This window comes from Apis laboriosa, unplaced genomic scaffold, assembly GCF_014066325.1.
Source record: "Apis laboriosa isolate Shangri-la unplaced genomic scaffold, ASM1406632v1 scaffold13_cov153, whole genome shotgun sequence".
Lineage (NCBI taxonomy): Eukaryota > Metazoa > Arthropoda > Insecta > Hymenoptera > Apidae > Apis > Apis laboriosa.
The window spans coordinates 682,212-704,056 of NW_025221370.1; the positions used below are offsets into that span (position 1 = coordinate 682,212).

Consider the following 21,845-nt stretch of genomic DNA (forward strand, 5'->3'; position numbering starts at 1 on the left):
TGTATTTTTAATATAGATAAAAAACATAATGTTGAATATTTTATATTGAACGTTTCTAACAGCAAAATATAAATTAATTTTATTCCATAGATCATTTCGAAATTTTTCACAATTTGCAATATTTTTTCTATTAAAAATATCTTCTATTTTTCAATGCATCATATAGAAATATATGACAGGTCACAGATGCAGACTGCATTTTCTCAATCGAAGTGAAATCACATGTACATTCTGTAGCAGCTGCAAATCCAAGATAGTGTACAGTAATTTTCCAATTCATTTTCCGTTATTTGGATTTTCTCTTTACCTTTTTCTCTTGCTTTCATTGATAAGAGACCAAGAACGAAATGAGCATATGCTGTTGTAGAGAAATGGTAATTAAAGCTGTACTTATACACCGGAAAGACGAGAAACAAATTATCGTCAATTCATTTACAATAGAACATTATTCAATATGGTGGAGTTTATTTGTTTATTCCATATAATCAAAAAGAGTTTAACATTCTTCTAATTTTCATAATAAAAAAGAGGTTTTTACACGAAAAACTATATATTAGATTGTATTACAAAAGGAAACCACAAAGGAAGTTTTAAAAAATGTATATCAAGTAAACACCATAGAAAATTGGGTAAAGTAGGAAAAAATTATAAGAATTAATACGATGTTTGATGAATCATCTTTATATTCAGATTTCAGAAATTTTTAATTTCATTGATTTTTCATAAATTATACATTAATCATTTGATTAATATACCTCTTATGAATAATCTAATAATAATTTAAAAATTATATGACCGAATTATACCGGGAAAATACAAAAGTAAAATATATAAAAAAATATAAAAAGAAATAAATTTAATAACTTAAATACCCATCATATGCAAGTATTATATATAAATAAATAAATATAATAACAAGGTATTAATAATGATTATGAACAATCTGATAAATATTTCCCATATATTTGTGTTTTCTACGCAAGTTAGAAGAGCGTTTATAATATCCTGTGGCTAAGTTTTCTTTCCATACGTTTCTAAGGACGCCCCCATTAAACGGTGGACAGGGGTAATCGAATAGTTCTAAGCTACCGGAGGGTCGGAATAGGCGTTCTAAAATTGGGAGGGGTACGTAGGGGAACACGAAAACCGGATGGCACGCCGAAATGTAGTCGACTATATTCTGAATTCATCCTCCATTTCGGAACATAATTTTTATTTCGATAAGAATTTAACATTTTCATTGATTTATTTGTAATCAATTATAACTAAAACTATAACTGAAGTTGTAGCGATTCATCAATTTATTTATCATACCTTCCTATTATTTCCATTAAATTTTCATTAAATTATTAAAATACATACATTTATTACGCGTATATTTTTCTTTATAGGTAAATAATTTTCGGAAAAATATATATATATATATATATATGAAATTTCATTTGGATAAAAAGATCAATGATTGATTTTGATTAAATATTGTATGGATATTTTCGTAAGTGTTACGTGTGCGCTTTTTCCTTGCACGTTTTGCATCCAATAATCACAAAAATAGCAGTTCTAGCCAATTAATCGTTACTCGAAGGCAGGTGAATAGAAGCAACATGGACGCAGTTTCTTCCTTTTCCAACCTCTTACCCTGAGCACCCTGACCCTGGGCACATAGGCAGCTGTCTCTCTCCACCCCTTTATGGGCATGGCACTGCTCTAACGTAAGAACGGATTTGTCTATCCCTGCTCGGTGTGCAGTAGTATCGCAAGACCATTGAGAATCATCTTCATAATATTTTTAAATCTATTTTCTCCGCTAATAAAATCTTTCAATTACATTCGATCTAATAATAACGAATGTAATTATCATTTGATACGAAATATAAATAAAATATAATGATCCTAAATTTATATTATTTATTTAAAAAATACGAAAAATTATTTTTTATACTTTTGAAAATGAATAGAAATATTTTATAATAATTTGACATAAAATGGGAGTCGAAAATTTAAAATATCGATCATATCTCATATATGATGTTTTAGAAACATCTGTTGTTTTGTTTGTTATTTATTCATTTATATTTCTATACTTTTTCAATCTATTTTCAACGTATTTTATAAATGTAAAATTTATAAAATATATTTTTTTTACTTTACTTTTAACCGTCGCTATATCTTTATGCGAACAAGTTTGATGTATACACGATTAAACATCATCGTTCAAATTAAATTTGTATTTGAATTTTAATACCGAATTATTCATCGAAATCTTTGGGATACTAGTATATTAAGCAAGTAAATAACGAAACGTTTGCAACAAGAATAGAGCCAACTGTTACCCAAGTAGTCGAAGGTTACAAATAGTTCCAGAGAAATCAGCTAACCGTCTATATAAATGCAAATTGAACGCGAAGATACGTATCTTCGATTCATTCGGTGGTCTCATCATTCCCAGCGGCGCTTAGCGGGAAAAAAAATACCCGATAGATTGGTACAACAATCTTTCAAGTATGAATACCAACGGCAACGCAGGAGCAAGGAACTCGTTAACCGTGCTACCGTTCGCCGAAAACACCCGGTACATTCTTGCAGGAATCGAACGCGCGCTATAGCCAGAAAGAGTAAGGAAACGAAGGCGGGAAGGCGGGAGAAAGAGAAGGCGAGGGCGCGCTAGCGCGCCACGACGCTCGCACGCGTGTGTATATCTACGCGTACGTACGTTTTCTACTCGCGTACACGCATGCTCGTGTGCGTGCACGCAACCTGAACGAAGGAGCGTGCGACGAGCGAGCACGCATGCACGTGAAAGCGAGCGTGCACGCAGACAAGCACATTGCCGGCTGCGAAAACCGGCGTGCGAAAATTGACCAATCCGGAGCAGAGGCGGGAGTCGGTGGGGCAGCCACGTGGTGCCGTAGCGGCCAATGAAAGGCAAGGCGCTCGCGAATTTCGAGTCGGTTTCCCGCTTAGCGCTCATGAGCTTCTAGTTGCTAGAGCAAGACAGACGGGAAGAGGGAAAAAAAAAAGAGTGAGAAAGTGCACGCACAAGCAAGGAGAGACGGGAAGGTTATACGGTTGGTAAAAAGGAGCGAGGAAGAAGGAGCAAGGAAAAAAAAAGAGAAGAGTGACGAGTTTGCATCGCATTGCCCCCCCAGGACACGCGAAAGAGCGAACGAGAGAAAAGAGAAGGAGGAAGAGAGAAAGGGCGAAGAGCGGTGAGAAAGAGAGAGAGAAGGAAAATGCCGAATGAGAGTGCCCCTCAGACGTCGCGCCGTAGTCTAGCCAAAGAGACAAGAGCCTGGTAGGAAGGTGCGTCGTCGTCGTCGCAACGAGAGGAGAGGAAGGAAAGAGAAAGAGAGAGAAAAAGAGAGAGAGAGGAGTCGCTTGGCACACGGTGAATCGTCAAGAGAACGGTCAACGCGCGTCCCTTAACCTTAAAAAAGTTGAAGAGTCGTTTCTGAGAAGACACGGTCGTCGTGGTAGTCCGCCTGATCGGTCGTCGCAGTCATCCACGTCGGTTTGAATGATCGAGCTGGCTCGAGAGACATCCATTGCCACCGGAAACACGCCAAGTCTGTATACTACCGGTGCCGAGTCGACGTGACAGAGAGTCGTTGTACCTCGAAGCGAGCGGGAAATAGACAGCGGTTCCAGAGGAAAGGAAGAAAGGAGAAAACAAAAGACAGTACAGCCAAGAACGCTTGGAAGATCGTTCAAGAAGTTACGAAAAACCTCCTGTGTTCCTTTCGTTTTTTGGTGTGCAAGCGCGAAAAATCACGCCGAGTATCACGCGAGAAAGACAATCGTGTTCGCCGAGACGTTAAGATAATAACCAAAAAAATAAGAGTAAAATCAGGCCACGGAAAAGACCCTGACGAAAGCGCGCTCTCGTGTTTCGTCCTGCATGATAACAGGATTCAACGTGTCGTCGTCGTCGTCCTCGTCGTCGTCGTCGTCGTCGTCGTCGTCATCGTCTGCGTCGCATACGTGTATTCGTTCTCTGCCGGGAATAGTTACGGTCTTCGACGTGTCGAAAACGTGCGGTGATCGTGTCATTCTCGAGTTTGTCTACGGATTTCATCGGTGTATCTCCTTTCGGGTCTCGTGGTGCGAAATAATCGGTTTTTTTACCGTTTTCGCGTCGTGATCATCCTCGTTGACGTGTTGTGGACAACATCGTCAGCGACCTCTTCGTCTAGCTGCGTGCTACTGGGCTGCAAATTTTTCAAGCCACGTGGCCGAGACGTATCTCGGCATAATTAACATCATTACGTCCAAGAGCGAACCAACCACTATGTCGAAGCTCTACGTGGGCAATCTACCGTCGGATTGTAATGAGAGTGCCCTCCGGCAACTCTTTCAGGATCATAATTTGTCGTGTACAACAATCTTGGTGAAACGAGGCGGATACGCATTCGTTGATTGCACGGATCAGTCTGTGGCCGATCGTGCAATCGACAAACTTAACGGTGAGTTTAGAATCAATAGACGAGATAATATTGGATAGATCGCTTTGCTATGCTTTTACGTTTGAGTTCCTATCGGCTGTTGCTACGCTGATACGGAACGTCTTGTAAAATACGCTGCGTTTTACTATGCCAATACATCGCTACGTTTATTGCGATTGCTATTATCACAGGCTCTGCTGTCACGTTCCACGACTGAACGAAGAAGAATCTTCGCAAGGAGCAATACACGCAACTTGGACACTTCATGACTAATGTAAAAATCGCTTTTATTGCTTTACATAATGTTATAATTTAGGTATGGCCATTACGATTTGCAGACAAGAAAACGAACTTATTTTGTACAAAGTTTTTTTGTATTCACGTGTGCAACAAGTTTTGTTCACCTGTACATTCATATTGTCACGCTTTTACATGCTTTTTCAATTAGTTTGTAAGATTTTACGACGAGTAGAAATATATATAAACATTTGCACGCTTGTATATATGCTTTACACAATTTGCTGCTTACATTTATTTTCCTATCTCGATCGAATGATCGGTATCCTGTACATAATCAACCTTGTCCAACCTATGCAATTATTTATATTTATGCGCAGACTGTATTTTTATTATAACCTATGTATAAATAATGGACAACTTCATTGTGTCATTCAGTGGATCGATCGTCAATTATATTCGCTGACGAAAGGACTATCGCAATGCATTATTGATTGTTTAATATTTTCTATTTACTTTGATCATTTTAATCAGAAAATGATATCAAAACTGAAGAAATTTAATGACTTTGTTTAATTCTCTTTAAAGAAAGAAAAATATTTATGAATGATCGCTTTAAACGAACAACCACTGTGAATTTGTCTATCAGTTTGAGAACCTCTGAGCGCGACCTCGAAAATGCGTCCGTCGAAAAAATACATATTCCCATTTTGATCGAATACTACATATAGAAATATATTGGTGCAATTTACATTTTTGGATGTTTTCACGTCATACAGAACGAAACGTTATTTTTCTGTGTTTAATTATATGAAGCTTTTCATCTAAACACCAATCGTGTTTTTCAAATTCTCCTTGAAAACAGCGCGAGAGATCGGAACTACTCTGCTCGTGTCGTGTGGAAAACTTATCCACGTGGTGGAGAGGCGCACGCATCGGCAAGATGGCGGAGCTTATACCGGCAAGGTCACGCGTGTGGGTTTCGCCTTTGAGATAAGTTTCTGATAATCGCTTGTGTCGTGGCCAACATACTGTCGTTGATCGATACGATAAACAGCTTCATTTTATACTTGGCAATAGTAATTTGAGTATTCAAAAAGAATTAAGATACAATCGCGCGATTGATAACGAACCGCTTAATCGTGACTGATTAGAATTCAATTATCGCCAACGAGTATTGAAATTTCATTTCGACATAGTCGACAAACTGTGACCAAAACTATAAGTACTATGTGTAAATTAAATTTTTTACTCGATTATCGATCTTATTTGTCGTAAAGATGTAATAAAGTTGTTAATGATCAATTAAAGCCATTAAGGAATGTATTAGTCAACACGACTATTCTTTTTTCGTGTGATTCATTAATAATTTCGAAATAATTCTAAACAAAGAAATAAAATTGTCGATAAGTCTTACGTATTTTTCGTAAAACGATTATTCCTTCATAAATCCTGACCCTCCATACTGAATTTTCACTTTGTCTCGAAAAGTTAGATCGATATTTGACTAGAGACGACTCACGCCTGGAACGTTGGTGATTCTCCCGCCCAAAAAACGTGGTCAAGGTCGCGTTTGTACGCGTGACGTACGGTTCCCCACTGGTTTTAATGCGAGGTTAAAATCTACATCGTGAAATACACCGCCAACTTTATTTCAACGTATCCATAGAAATCAGTTAGTCACACTCATCATGTACGACGACCATGCCAATCGAGTAAATCCAGATCGTAAATTTCATAGATGATATCGTAAATGACATGTGCATTCGTACATTACGATTCATTTCGACGTTTATCGATCATTGACTCGTATTCCAATTTTTTCTACAGGTTAATAACATTAAGGAAATAGAAAAATATATAAAAGAATCGTGTTCATATTTTGAAGAATTATTTTAAATTTCATTCTGTTGATATTGCATAACAAGATTATTTGTAATCGCATGTAATTGCTTTGCAATTCATATCATATAATAAATATCCATAAGACAAATCATTGTCGCGTTACGTGTCAAACTCTTCCACGTAATGTTCGTTTCGATAAATTGATTTTTACGAGAAGTATCGACGACGACAAACGAATATTTATTTATATCGTAAAACGATTTGATTTCATCGAATTAAAACAAAAGAGAAGAGAACTGAACGACGAGATAAAATATTCTTGAGATATTCTATTCTAATTCCCAGGAAGTATGAGATACGAGCAGTTGGGAAAATTTGGAATATAATGGCAGTCAAAAATGTGGCAAAGAATGGTCGGCTTGCTTAGAAGCCGGGTTGCAAGAAAGAGGCGCGACACGAACATTGGAACGATTCATAGGGAATAGTTTCTCCCTCTATTTCGTTAGCAGAAGGTTCAGTCGTTGCTCTGCAACAGCGGTACATATGTATGCGGGGCTGATCCTTGGATACAATACCGTGTGCGGAGAACGTTACCGCTGACTGAGTACAGAACTAGTTTGGTGGGTTGTGTTACGTTTTAGACTAACTAAACTAAGGCTAGTCGCGGTTAAACTACATCAGACTATGAACATCGATATTAATTCACCGAGCTACTATAACTTATTCGCTATTTAATGCCTTCATTTTGTTCGAACCATGGGAACATTGTGCCTAGAAAGTTATCGCTTTCCAATGAAAAAGCTATTAACTGACGAAATATCTTAAAGGATAGACTAATACGTTATAAGTATTTTTTTTCTGTTAAAAAATGTTATCTCGAATCGAGATCTTTATAAGAAATAATATATTTTTTTTTAACGTAGAAAGTTAATAATTGTATAGAATCAAACGATAAGATGAAGTTTTATTTTTCACGTGGTTGAAATTTAAAGAATCACGCAATATTTAATACCAATTAAAAGAGAATTAAGTATTTAAAGTATATTTTTAATCTCGGGTATCCATTTGTTCATGACTCGGTCAGCTTGATTTGTCGCGTGCCTGCTCGAGACCACCTGCCCTCGAAAAAAGTTACCTGTTAACCGGTAACCGACACTGATGGAACTTTACGATTCGGTTTCTCCTCAGGCATGATAAACTTAAGGGTTGATAATAATATCGGTTCAAATTAAAGGAAAATAATTCTATGTTAACATATTCGATTTTATTACGATAAAGAAAATTTTTCTAGATCGTGTCAAACGTTAAACGCTCTTGTTATCCTATATTTTATCGTGCAAAAAAAATATGCATATACGTAGATAAAAATGTGTACAAAAAAAATGATTAAATGAACGAATAATATCGTTATTTGAATTCTTTACAAACGAACGTTAAAAATTATTCGAATAACTTAAAATTCATTAATCATCCACATTGAAATCCAATATATCTCGGTGATATACAATGAACCTTATGCCAACTATTATCAGTTGGTATCTGTTCCTACTATCAATGACTGCGAAGTCCAAAACTTTATCTTGTAGAGCGGTTGAAATAGAACCAGCTTTTACTCATTTCTCGAAACTTGAATACAACGTTATATTTACTTTCCACAAATTTATCTTTTCGATATTATAGAAATTTCTCGCTTTTTTCTTTTTTTTTTTTCCCCCTTTTCTTTTTTAACTAATATAATTGATAATTAATATAAAAATCGTATATAATTATCTTACAAAGGTTTAGAAGTTTCTTTATAATTGTGATTTTACAAGAGATTTCTAAATGAAATCTCTTCTCCCAATGAAACGGAAAATTAAAGATCCTCCTCGTCCCATTTCCTTCATTTTATCGCATAATTCGGAAATTTGATCATTAACCGTGTATCAAGTTGAGAACAACGGTGAAAAAGAACTGGATTTAACACCGACACAAATGTACGGCTTAAGCGCAAAAAGTGCTTGCGCGTCTGCAAGGAGGAAGTGCTATCTTTAGAGCGGCGAAAAGAGAGTGTGCGATGTCTTCTTCTCGTCTTCTTTTTCGTCTAGCCATCCGCTTTCATTAAACGAATGTGTATGGTCTTCGAACCAGGAGCTAGAAAGCCATTGTGAAATTTCGACATACTCGATACTACCTCGAAATGAATGAAACTTCTGTATCAGTCACGTTTTATTTCGCAAGCCGCAAATCAGCGAGGCTTAACGACCGATAAAATCCTCCGTTGCATCGCAAAATAATTCGACCGGATCGAGTCGCAAGTTTTTAATTCTAAGCTTTGAAGATACGAGTTATTTTAAAGAAGAATTTCGAGGAATTATCGAAACGATTAATTTACATTGTCGAAGGGGAGGGGGGGAATCGGTCAAAATTAAAAGCCTTTCGTCGAACAGATCCAACAATATCGAAACGAAATAATTAATGAGATTATACCGAACTGTGAAGAGTTGATAGCGGCGAGACATCTCTATATGAAATTATCCGTGGACCACAGTCTCTATTTTGAGTGTTTCTATATCGGCTTCGTCGACAATTCTCTATTTCTTTCTTGGCCTCCCACGCGGCAACCTTTTCTCTTTTTTTCTATCTATATATTGTCTTCGTCTTTCGTGGCCTCTGTTCGCTCGAGGAACCTTTGAAGACACGTGTTTGTTTTAGATACCCGGCCGTTGACTTCCCGGCAAATAACCGTGTTACCACTGTTACTCCGAACGAAACCGTTCTCAACGAAATCTTTCTTATTATAACACTCACACATCGGATATCTCGTTGGCAGGAACTGTACGTTCAACGTTTTCCCCTTGTATTTTATCCGATGGAAAAAATAGGTGTGCTACATTTTATCATGTATTATCGTTATCAGACACCGAGTTTTTCTATACGATCATCACGTCCCTAATCCGCTTATATAATCTCTGTTTCCAACGAGCAGTGAAACACGTTCGTTCGCCTCATTCGTAGGGATAAAGTTTCGAAAAAAAAAAATTCGATACGCATTCGAGAAGATTCGATCGAAAAATCGGGATCGGGAAAAATTTTTCAGAGAATGATACAACCGATTACAGAGAATTTTTCGAGATAACGCACAATTTTGTTCAATGAAAAGATTTAAAAGCAAAAGTTTTCTAAGAAAAAAAAAAAAAAAAAAAAAAAATTGTATCGATTACGGAATGCTCGATAACGAGTAAAGTTCGTTGAACTTAGAAATTTTTTAAGAGTAAGGTCCATTAACTTCTCGTAACGAAATGAACTTCGACGTTAAAATTTATCAAGAGAGAAGAAAGTTCATTGATCAGAGAATTCTTGATGATGATAAAAAAAAAAAAAAAAAAAAAAAAAAAAAAATTCGTTTAACGAGAAAAATCTGAATAAAAAGACTTTTTAAGGCATATTTTGTATTCGACAAATTGCCAAGTGATTTTTATCTTTCCCTCGTTCACGTAACTGAAATCTTTATGACGAAATAGGAAAAAAGAAGAGAAAGACGAACGACGTCTGCCGCCAGTTGCGGTGGCAGTGAATCCTCTTGGCCCCACGTGCGCGTAATTGTCAGGTACGAAGAGAGAAATCCGAATCTTTCGACAGGTGTCAATGAACCGGGCAACGACGTATCCATCGAAGGATAAGCGAGAAAGATAGAAGGGAAGGAGGATGAGCGGGTCGAGAGAGAGAAAGGAGAGGCACGAACAGCTCATTCGCACCTGCCTCCGTATACTATATGGAGGCTCACGGTGATTTCGCATTTCGTCAACGCGATTTGGTGAAACTGATTCTCTTCCACGAATTAAGAACAACCCCAAGGCCGAGAAAGTTCTACTTCGAAAAATATAAAACATCGTTGAACGATTGTGCAAAAACACGGATTGTCGTTTACATCGTGTCGTAAAATATTCTCGTAGCGTTCTTTTAATTTTTAATTTAATTATTTAACAATCGATGGCAAGACGAATCGTTTAATATACCGCGCGTATTGCGAGGCAGCATATTTATATGAGAAATAATAAGCATGAAAAGATAGAGAAACGTGGCAACTCGTGGTAGAAAAATTGCATCGGCATGGCGCCATTAATCTCCAAACGAGCGGATATTATTTTAATTCTCAAGCCTTGGACCGAGTCTCTTCCGAGAAACGCCGCCCTTTGTCCCGGTCGGCTCCACGAAAGAAAAGTGACCGAGTGATTTAATCTACGAACGAAGACGGAGACCCTGGACTCTTTCTGCTTCTCGCTGTTCCCTATGCCTCTTCTTTTCTTTCCATTCCCGCGTTTCTTTTTTGTCTATCGAACGTCTATGTTCGAATTCAACGATTCCCATCAACCGTCATTTTCGCTGCGAGAAAAATCGAAATCACGAATTCTATTCTCGCAATGCAGACGAATAAAATTATATGCAAGTTACAGAGATATATCGGCTATTGTGCTACTGCTGTTAAAACGAAGGCGCCAAGAGATAGATATGGCGTTCACGCATTCGAAAGTGTGCGTGTGTTGGTTCATCTTACACGGGGATTTATGAAATGCTCTCGACCACTTTATACAAACGTGAAACTCTGAACTTTGTCCATATGTTAGATAAAAGTCGTTATCGTGAGTTGGCGCGCTATAACGTTTGCTATTATTGATGTATACTATACAAGTAACCTCGTAATATCCTCAAATTGAAATCTAAAGATACCATTATTCGCGTACGAATATTTAACCAACGGACAGTTAAGTTGATCGAACGATAAATATAAATCGAGATCAAAGATTATCGTCAATCGTCAATTGAGGACGATTAATTACAATTATTTGTTAGTATATTTATAGTATACTTCAAACTTTTTAATTATTTTTTAGTATAATTTGATGACGGTCGATCAGCCAACCGCAATCGTTATATTTTACGCTTCGATAAGATATTGCAAGATTAACAGTGTAACGTTACGCACAATTTTTCTTTGATTCGATGTAACAATTATATTTTCAACTCCTGCAAATCTGTATTGATCCGTCTGTCTCGTTTGAGGTTAATTGTGCACTTCCAGGAAGAAACTTTCACGATTCGTTCATTTATGCATTGTCCGAACGAAATTGTTTTGTACATTGATTAATCGAGACTCACGAGGCAATTATTATATTATCTTTTTTTTTTTTCAACACAATCGATTATGGCGAGACAAAAATTAATCGAATGAGATGGTTTTTTCCCCTCGTCGCACGTATCTTGTCTTCTATGTAGTAAAATTTGTATGCATTCGTGATAGAAATTTTTAAATAAATTTAACGAATATTTCGTGAACTAGCATTCGATTATGAAAAAAATCAATTGTCCATAGTTTAGAAATTCCAATCGTCAAGATTTGCACAATGATTAGATATTTCAAATAGGGATAGTCTTATAAATTTTTGCAACAGACGATACATAGGTGATTGATATAGATGAGAATTCGAGGGTATCGATAAAGATATCGCGAACGTGATGACACGAGCAATTCCGAGATACAAAGTGATACGGTGAAAAACGCATTGGGAGAGATTTTGCGCGGTTTGGCGCGGTTTCTACGGATTCTCAGTCAGGACCTATCTTAACGTGCGTGGGCCCATTCGCTTCATTCGGCAAACTAACCTACCCGTCTAAGTAATCCATTGTGCTTCTCGTGCTCTCTTTGTGTGGCCGCTCTCACGCTGAGAGCACGGCACAAGGGTGTGCGAGAAAGAGCAAGGAAGGAGAGAGCCGTTGGCGCGAGCAAGATGCGGCTATGGTGCGAGCGGGATAGAGGGAGGGGGTGGAACAGGGGGCGAAAGAGAGAGAAATATGCCACAAGGCCAACCGAGTCCGAAGCAATTTTTGCTTTACTCTTTGCCAGGCCGAAAACGAGCGTGGATTCGACCGACTAACTGCTCCAATTTTATTTACCGCATCGTGTCAAACCTTATCGACATCTTTTCGCGATATCCACATGGTCACGTGTGTGGTTACATTTTGTATTATTTGAAACTATCAACGATCCCGTTCTCCTTTTACGAGGTTAATAAATTTTACGGGAAAATCGTCTATATCCGATATTATTTATATTCATTTACAAAAAGGAATATCAATCGGGCTATTAACGCGATATTTCTATGAAGATGAATGTTTTGAATGCTTTCTTTCTTTTTTTGCTTTGTCTTCGGTTCGTTCTTTTTATCCTCTTTTTTTTTTTTTTTTTTTTTTTTTTTGACGAAATTGAGATTAATACGAATCCGGATGTATATCTTACGTTTAATGACGCCGTTATGATTAGAAAAGGTTTCGATGCATGTTAAATTTCAAATAATATTCAATAGTATCTTCATCAATGAAAAAACACGTGACTGTTTGTATTATATGATCGTTCTATATAATTCGATGCTGATTCTTCATGAATTCGTATATATCTCGATGGAAGATTTTTTACTTGGAATCATGCAAACTTTATTCTCAAACAATCCACCTTTATATCAATGTACAATGTTTTTTTTATCTCCAAAGCAAAAATTTAATTGCGATATTTGCCTTTCGATGATCGACTGGCGTCAATACCTATGTCAACATTTATCGAAACAAATTAATTTCAACGAACAATATCCAATGATTTATTGGTGTTTTCAAGAAATCGAAAAATATCAATTCGTTGGAAATATTAATCGGCAAATTATCGGATAGATCCGCACGATTTTGACCCGTGATTCACGAATTCGTAAACGATTTCCGTGGGACTGAACTAGCGAGTTGTAACTCAATAGTAATTTATGTACCTAGCCGTGCCAACCGCCGTGTCCAAGGCATCGGTATTCAGCATCGGCCTGGAATGCGCAACAGGAACCTGTTCTCATTCCCATTCCCATTCCCGCTCTGCGCTACCCAAATATTTTATTACTTCCCCATGGAGCCGATGTTCTCTCTTTCTCTCTCTCTCTCTCTCTCTCACCTCTTTTTCTAGCTCTCTTTATCTCTATCTCTCTTCCCTTTTTTTTTCCTTTCTCCCTTCCTCTTTAACCGGCGCAAGAAACTCTTCGCTGTTATGTCATCCTGTAAGGTTCGCCTTATCGTTGTAACGATGTTTCTAACATTAAAGTTACTTTTCGAGACTTCAACGTCAGAAATTCATGGCCTATCGATGATCTCCCTTCCGGCAATTATCGAAGTATTCGCCGAGGGAATATATTCCGCAATCAGTCCACGCCGAAGAATCGTTCTGATGTATCGAGTGCCGAGATATGAAAACGCTGTATTAGCAGCTCAGATATAACGAGATTTACGTTACCTACCTCGATGAAGCTATCGGGTATCGAAGTGAACGCATTCTATTAATAATACACAAATTATAAATAAACATTGATAACCGATAAAATTCGAGATAGTTGAGATCGTTCTTATTCCACGATTAATTATTCGTATGTGTGTATATATATGTGTATATATATATATATATATATGCAATTTCTCAATCATCTTTTTCTTATTTTTATTTCATCGCGTACCAAAGTGGAAAGATTCTCATTCACGAAGATAACATTGACGAAACATATGTATTTTTTGAACGCAATCGTTTTTGGAAACCGTTCATCGTCAGGCAGAAATTGACGAGATTTGAGTTAAGAACCGGTAAAGTGTATCAAGAAAGAGGGACAAAGAAGAGAAACGGAATGAGAAGGGAAGGTAAGCGAGAGAAAAAGGGAGAAGGAAGGAGAGAGAGAAAGAATGAATATATATTAGGTGGGTTGCGCGACGACCTCCGGATAGCTCTCCTAAGCTCGCTCTTGCTCGCTTCAGCTTCACCTACCTGGCAGTTTTCGTTGTAGGCAACAGCAGTGAAGATGGTGGAACGGGAGGGAGGAGGTAGGAGCACTAAAGAGACCTTGAAGGCTTGCTAGCCGGGTGCCGGCTAGTACTGACCCACTATAAAGGCACTTGCTATCCTGCTCGTTCAACAGGACAATCTACTATTACTCTCTCCCTCGGGAGAGCCTGCTAACCTACTCTCTTACCCACATACACCGACTCGATCCGAAAACTTGCTTCTAGACCCTGGCTACGCTTAGTTCAAACAGCTTGTTTCTCTCTCCCTCCCTCTATTTCGTCTTTTCCCTGTCCTTTTTCATCCTCGTGCACCGTCTCTATCTCGTATTCTCTCGTTCTTTCTTTCACTTTGTCGTCCCTCGTACGCTGCCTTCTCTATCTCATTTCCACTCCCTCTTTTCTGCTCCCTTCTCGCTGCCGTTCTAATACCACCACGGCTACACCCCTCGTTCTCTCGCTATTTCGCTTCCTCTCGCTCGCTCTCTTTCTCCTTTTTTCTTCTAAGTTGCTCTCTCTACTCCCTCGTGCACCAATGTGTTCGTGCACCACGAACACACGCCCAATCTACGGAGCACGCGGTGTACACGTGGGGCAAACCCCTGAAAAATCTGTGTGTGACTAGGCAAGACGCGTATCCTTCTCTATGTATGGGAGTGCTCGTTATGTGTGTCTCTCTTATGCATGAATTTCACCGGTACTTAGAAAGAAGGAGAGAGGTTCGAGCGTGTATCGTGTACAAGTATGCGTGTGTTTGTAGGGAGTACCACCTAGCATAGCAACTGCTGTTTCTGCATTTCTTAGCAGCGCGCCCCATGCGAGATGCCGGTATATTTTAGGCGTATAACGGGTGTCCCGTTTTCGAGACGAATGCCTGTGTTTTCCTACGCCAATTATCGATCGTTCGATTTAATCACGTATTTGTTAATTCTAAATAATAAGAGTTAATATAGTCGCATTGAACGATAACTCGAAAAGTTTTATTTTATCGAAGCAATTTCATATTTAGAGCAAAAATATGTACAAACGTTCAAAAAAATTAAAATTAATACAAACAGATATAAATCTTCTTCAAAAATATTAGAACATTCTTCTAAATTTCGAATAATTATTACAGAAATACGTTAAAGTCATTCGGTAAGATGACATTGTAATTCATCGTAATAGCCTTCTATACGACAAACAAGTGAAATCGAGCGTAAAAGCACACGTCGAATTTAACGCAGCATAAGATTCAAATTAAAACCTCGTCAAACTTTACCTCCCCTCCTTCTTCTCACCTTGTCGCGAATTGGCTTTCGCATGAAACCTGTTGTACTCGGGCCAAACACTCGTCCATGGAAACACTTACGAATATTATTGCTACAGGGTAAGATGAAGGGAGACTTGACACGGGACTATACTAAGTAGCCATTTAAGCGTTACTTCCTTCTTTTCTTTTTTTCCCTATCTGTTTCTGCCTCTTTTCATTTTCAAGTACTCGGAGAAGATACCGTAACGCTATCTTCCTCTCACCGTTTTACGTTTAATACACGCATTTTTAATTCATTCGAATTCCCAAGCTAGTCTACCCGGTAGGTTATGTTATATACCCTCATTGTATATACCAAGCATTCTACTGCATTTAATAGACTCCTCGCGAACACAATTCCGCCACTCGCCACACGCCATTGTACCCCGCAAGAGAGATCTACCCGGTTTTTCTGAAGCAGACTCGGCTCATTCAAAAAAATACCACTCCGCGTACGAAAATGCGAAGCGCCGAGATTGTTATCGATGTCCGTCGACGATCTGTGACGAGCATCAAGAAGCCTGCGAGTATTTTTGACGCAAACCGACTGTAACTAATATGTGAACAGGAGAGAACCTCTCCATTTTCGAACGACTTCTAAATAACTTATCGAATCAAACGTTTTCTTTCTAACCTATAGAGTACGTAAGAAATCCAAAAACCTACTTCAAATACACATACGTTTTATTATGTATATGCCATTGTGTATACCGTAAACCATAGTTTGTATTTAGTATCAAAGTATAGAATAAAGCGTATTGCTTTTTAAATTATTCTATACTAATCGTTACTTATAACTTAATTGTAAAACGAAATATCATTTTTACTTACTTTATTAGTAACTTCATTTCGAAGGACAATTCGATCATTCCATTAGTCGTCATATTTTAAATCTTATTGTTTCGTTTTCTCTATCTTTAAATCTTCTTTTTTCATTTTCTAATAACAATATAAAACACAAAGTCATTATTTTTTCAATTAAACATATGCCTTATATAAATAGGAATGCATATATTTTTCTTATAATAATTTTTCGAATCACTATAATCAATCTATTTCTAATCATTATCAAAAATAGAAACAAAAATTATTCATTAATGATTCCTTGAATTAACAACTACTATGATTTAGTAACTATAATTTAGGTTATGAAATTATACAGTCTCGAAAATAAAACTAAATGAAATATTTCAGTATATTTCTTTTCGAAACAAAGAAACAAAAAAAAGTGTATTGCGTAGATTATATTTAGAAGTCTTGACTCTTACCGACAAAACTATGTTTACATCCTTACGACGACCTTGTTTTACGAAACAAAGAATATTTTCGTTATCGAATCGAATTGAACACACTGAAAACAATCACTTCCTTCTAAACACTTTTAACATTGATTAATATTGGAACAATAGGACAAATTATTAATTAAATACAATCTATTATTAAATTCAAACGCAAGTAACCTGCAAACACTTCGTCACCGATGCGTTAACTGGCGTAACTGACTATTTTCGAAAGATATGCGCGCGCATCTAGTTATTAGGCAGAGTACGCATAGAAAATTAATTGTCGTTTAAAGCTTTAAATCGTGAAAATGATAAAATTTATTTTTTTATGTGATCAATTTTATATAGGGTTTCGATTTTATATAGGGTAAATGAAAACGGTTATTTTGGATAGTCGATAAAAACGGTTTCGTAAATTTTTTGTAATATATACACTTAGAAAGAGGAACTGGTTAGAGAAAATTAGATGGGTCTAACTGGTAGAAGACACCTGGCGCCTAGGAAAGGAAATATTTGTGTATGCATGTATGTATGTATGTTCCCTCGGACCGTGTCGAAAAATTCGCTAGCACGAGATTCTGACCACGGATACGTTCACATAACCTCTTGATCCTGATTAGAATATGAGTAAGATACGTGATAGTTTTAGATCAGTTGCAGCAATTTTTACATGTGCAAATCAAAACCCGGAAGCAACCGCCAAATTCTATTTTTCGAAACCGGTGCTCTGTATATTTTTCCATGAGAAAATCTCCCATCAGTCGTTGTTAGACCGGAGTTAGATTTTAAACGAACCATAGCTAACAGGTTGTTCGTGTTGACCCAATTCTATTATTTTCATGATGCTATGAGAAAATTCTAGCTGTACCATAGATTAGGTTATGTTACTTTCGAGTTTCTATGCTTTCTTTATTTCTTTTTCGCAATATGTAAAATATACTGCTAAATTTAAAAATATCTTTTGAGAATAACGATGTTAATTAACGATCAGTAAACATTTGTTTTTTTTTGTCTGTTTTAGGATATACGTATCTCGGATCAGCCCTTGTCGTGGAGCCATCTGTAGCCAGTGGACCTAAGAAACGGTGAGTTTTGAATTTTTTCACGTAGAATCATGTGTGATGTTTATGCTACGCAATCTTATTAATTACAAATTAAACTTCTCTATCAATCCAGTATTCGTTATTTGATTAATCAACAATATTTTGGCGATAAGAAGCTTTGCTTTATACGCATATTAGACTACTTTGTATGCAAATATATACTTATTAAATAAATTAGCCACGAAGCATCGTACTGCTGTTATAATTAAAACTTACTCGACCGGTGAATATTGTTAACCGCCATTCTTTAAACGACCATAAATTTGCTAAGCATACAGGAAACGCCTGCCGAATTACATTTACTTACACATACATTATGTATTAAATATCCAAAAAGTTATTCAACTCGTCAAGTCCCAGCAGTGAGCAAACTTGTTCTTACGTGTTAATAGTCCATTTGTCTTCGAAAAATTTTATGTAATCGCTTACACAAACTTCAGCAGGGGTTATTAACCCTAGGCAATTTCTCGATCAAAAGAGAGATCACGCGTAATGCTGGCATAACGAGGTGCATAATTGGCCGCACGCGAGTAAATGCGCGCGAGCGCGCAAACACGAGAGTTTGAACTCGTGCCGAACGTGTCCAAGCAAAAATCGTCGAGGATTATCCACAGTGGAACTCATTCCTGTCATAGAATTTTGAATAATTTTGTCGGATACAGTTAAAAGAATCGTACTTCACAAAATAAACAAAGATGCCCAATTATTTCGCTCGATAAAAATTTGCCCAAAAGAAATCTGATTCTCAATTGTTGTTTAAATTTCTCGCAAAATTGTTTCAACGCGATTGGCTCGATGGATAGCGATATATAGCATAAACGTTGCAATTTTAATAATATCGTTCTATATCTATGCATGCCAATTCAGTAGAATACAAATTACATTTGCACTGTTTTTTCGCATGCTGCCGCAACATATCGCACACATATGGATCACTGGTACGTATTGTCACTATTATACGCAGATTGCACTTTTTGTTATACGCACTACATTTGTCAATAAACAATTTTCTCGATTAAAGATTACATCGATAAATCGTCGTTCAAGAAGATGCGAATTAGAATTAAATTGTCTTTATATTTTGTTGGATTTTTGTCGTACATAGGACTTTTATATCGTTGATTACTTTGAAATCAATAAATTTTTATTCATCGACTTTGTTATTCTTTATTCTTCGTATCGATGAGCGTTCGAATTTAACTCATAATATATATATATATAATATCGTCGTAAAAAGGATCATTTCGTCTATTATTAATTACCAATAAATTAAGGTTACGATTTTTTTGTTCGAAAACTTTTTTGAAATTCTACTAGAAATTTGTTTGGGAGCCTCTGCACATCGAGCCTCGATGGTGAAGCAGGCGTTCGAAAAAAATGTGGCACCTGCCTTCTCCTTACGAGCGCCGAGCTGAGCCCAGGCTGCTCGCTCGTGCCACAACTGCAATCTGTTATTTCACCATCCCCCAACCTCGTTCCTTTCTCTGTTTCTCTTCTCGGTTACTCATACCACCGATTTCTCTTGCCACAAGAAACCTTATTGACGATAGGAACGTGCAAAGGTATAAACCGAGAATTTGTTACTGGTCGTAATGATACTCGATATGAGATAAGATCGATTAAATGCAACGTGCAATGTGTAATGAACCGTACGTGCGAGAACTTTTAATTTGGTTGTCTCGTTGCATTGATATCGTTAAAATGAAAACGAAATTTTCAAGTTTAACAACGATAATTATTGGAAATTAAAATTTCTTGGTGATATGAATAAGATATGGGATAAAAATTAACGTATATCGTGTAAATTTACATTAATGTATTAATTCTCAATCGCGGCAGAGATGACACAACTTCGGAATCGAGTTATTTTTCAATTTTAATAACGGAACAATGATGTTTATTATCGTATAAAATATATCTAAAATACGGATCGAAATCGAATATATCTATCATCTACCTGATACCCGAAGAAAGAATATAAACGGATAATTAAAATATTTCCGATAAAATGTCGATTGTTTGGACAAAAGATAAAATCTGATGGGAAATTTAACGCTTCTAATACACGTTGATGTAAATACGCCATATGCAACGAGTGGTTTTGTTTTGGGGTTCGTCACAGGTAAAGGGTTAAATTAGGGTGACGAATATAACGGTTGTAATAAACGAAATCTTTTTTCATGATAGTTAGCAAAGAGATTAGGCGGGGAGATGGTTGGCCGACAATAGACAGATCGGGAATTCAGAGGGACGAGTATCACTTCCGAGTTGTCCTCTTTACGCTGCTCGAAAACTCGCGTATCAGCTTCCAGCAGCGAGTGTTGGGCCTCCCATTTTTGATGTTTAAGACCGATGCATGGCTAAACATTCATTTCCATATAAGCCGATATGTTTCAAATGTAAAGCACTCTTGTACGATGGCTACAGTGACACGAAGAAGAAAGGGCGAGAAAAGATGGAGAAAGAAAAAGGAAGACGGTGAAGAGAAACGAACTGGTACGAGCGGAAACTAGTTTAAGGCCCGAGGGGTCTCACCCCTTAGCAATCCTTACAATAATTCCATGGGATCCACCGCGTTTCTGATTCTATTTCCTTTAACTGGCTCTATCGGCCTCTTTGTGTTAAGCTCGCCAATGTGTGACGTTACTCTAGCTTCGCGAGTGTGAGAACCGAATGGAAAATTCGTAACGAATAATGCCAATTATATCGATTCTAGCTCTCTTATTTTCACCACTTTTATCTCCACATCTAAAGATACACCGCTCTCTTTGTCGTAGTCATCTGCTTATCTTCGAAGAAATCACGGAGAAACGCAATGTTAAAAAGTTTTCGCAAAATGCATTTCATTTCCACCTGGATGAATTATTTTTAGATCGTTTCGTTGTCACATCTGTGGTTTTCAATTTTCTTTTTGTCCGCTAGCTGCTCTTCGGAAGATACGGAATTCATGCACATGCTTAATTCCATGACCGCAAAAGCTATTTTAGATCCGATGAAAGGAAATGCACTTTGCGGTGCATCCGCATAATGTCGGCACGTGCATCGTAGCTTGTTCGATTGTCATATGCAAACCTGCGTTGCGGTAAACCGGCTTGTAACCAATGCAATCGCACTCGATTCGTTGTAAAAACGTACCTGCATTCGACCATTCTTTCTCTTTCGTCTTTTTCCTAAGAAGAACGAAAGACCGAGTACCAATAACAACGACGATCTAATCCATTTTAATCCAGAATTCGACGAATGAAAACGATCGTTCTCTCTCTCTCTCTCTCTCTATATATATATATATATATTTTACGCTACAAAAGATTCGAGTGTCAAGTGCATTATTACGCAACACGCAGCGCACGTGAACGCACGTTTTTCCACTTGCACTCACGGAACTGCACTTTTCCCATTTGCATAACAAGGCCACTGCACCTCGCACCTCGTATCAAGTCAGTCAGGTTGTACGATAGGAAGGGTGCATAGGGGTAAGTTAGACCCCTGCAGCCGGTGCTGACCCGACCGTGAGTGAATGCACTTTGTTTGCATTTCCTGTATCCCCAAGTGCCGCCGTTTCTCTATATCACTTGTCCCCTCGATTTCATAAACCGCAAACAAATGTTCGCACCGTGGATGCGTGGGGAAAAAAACTGGCACGGGAGTCGGCCGAGGATGCATCATCTTTCCGTTCGATGCGTTGCACTCTTTCCTTTTCACCTTCTCCCTCTCCCTCTCTCTCTCTCTCTCTCTCTCTGCATTTCTCTCTCCCTCTCTGTTCGAGTGAATCGTTGCACTCGGCGCGTGCCAACCTCGTGCCCTTCTC

General features: G+C 37.5%; 1 protein-coding gene across 1 annotated transcript in view; it reads left to right on the forward strand.

Moving 5' to 3' along the window:
• Nucleotides 1–4,031: 4,031 nt before the first annotated feature.
• Nucleotides 4,032–21,845, forward strand: part of LOC122720935 (insulin-like growth factor 2 mRNA-binding protein 1) — a 65,427-nt gene continuing 47,613 nt past the window's right edge. The window contains exons 1-2 of the mRNA XM_043948055.1: nt 4,032–4,463; nt 17,956–18,019. Of these exons, the coding sequence (XP_043803990.1) occupies nt 4,289–4,463; nt 17,956–18,019 (239 nt within the window). The 5' untranslated portion in view covers nt 4,032–4,288. The remainder of the gene's footprint in view (nt 4,464–17,955; nt 18,020–21,845) is intronic.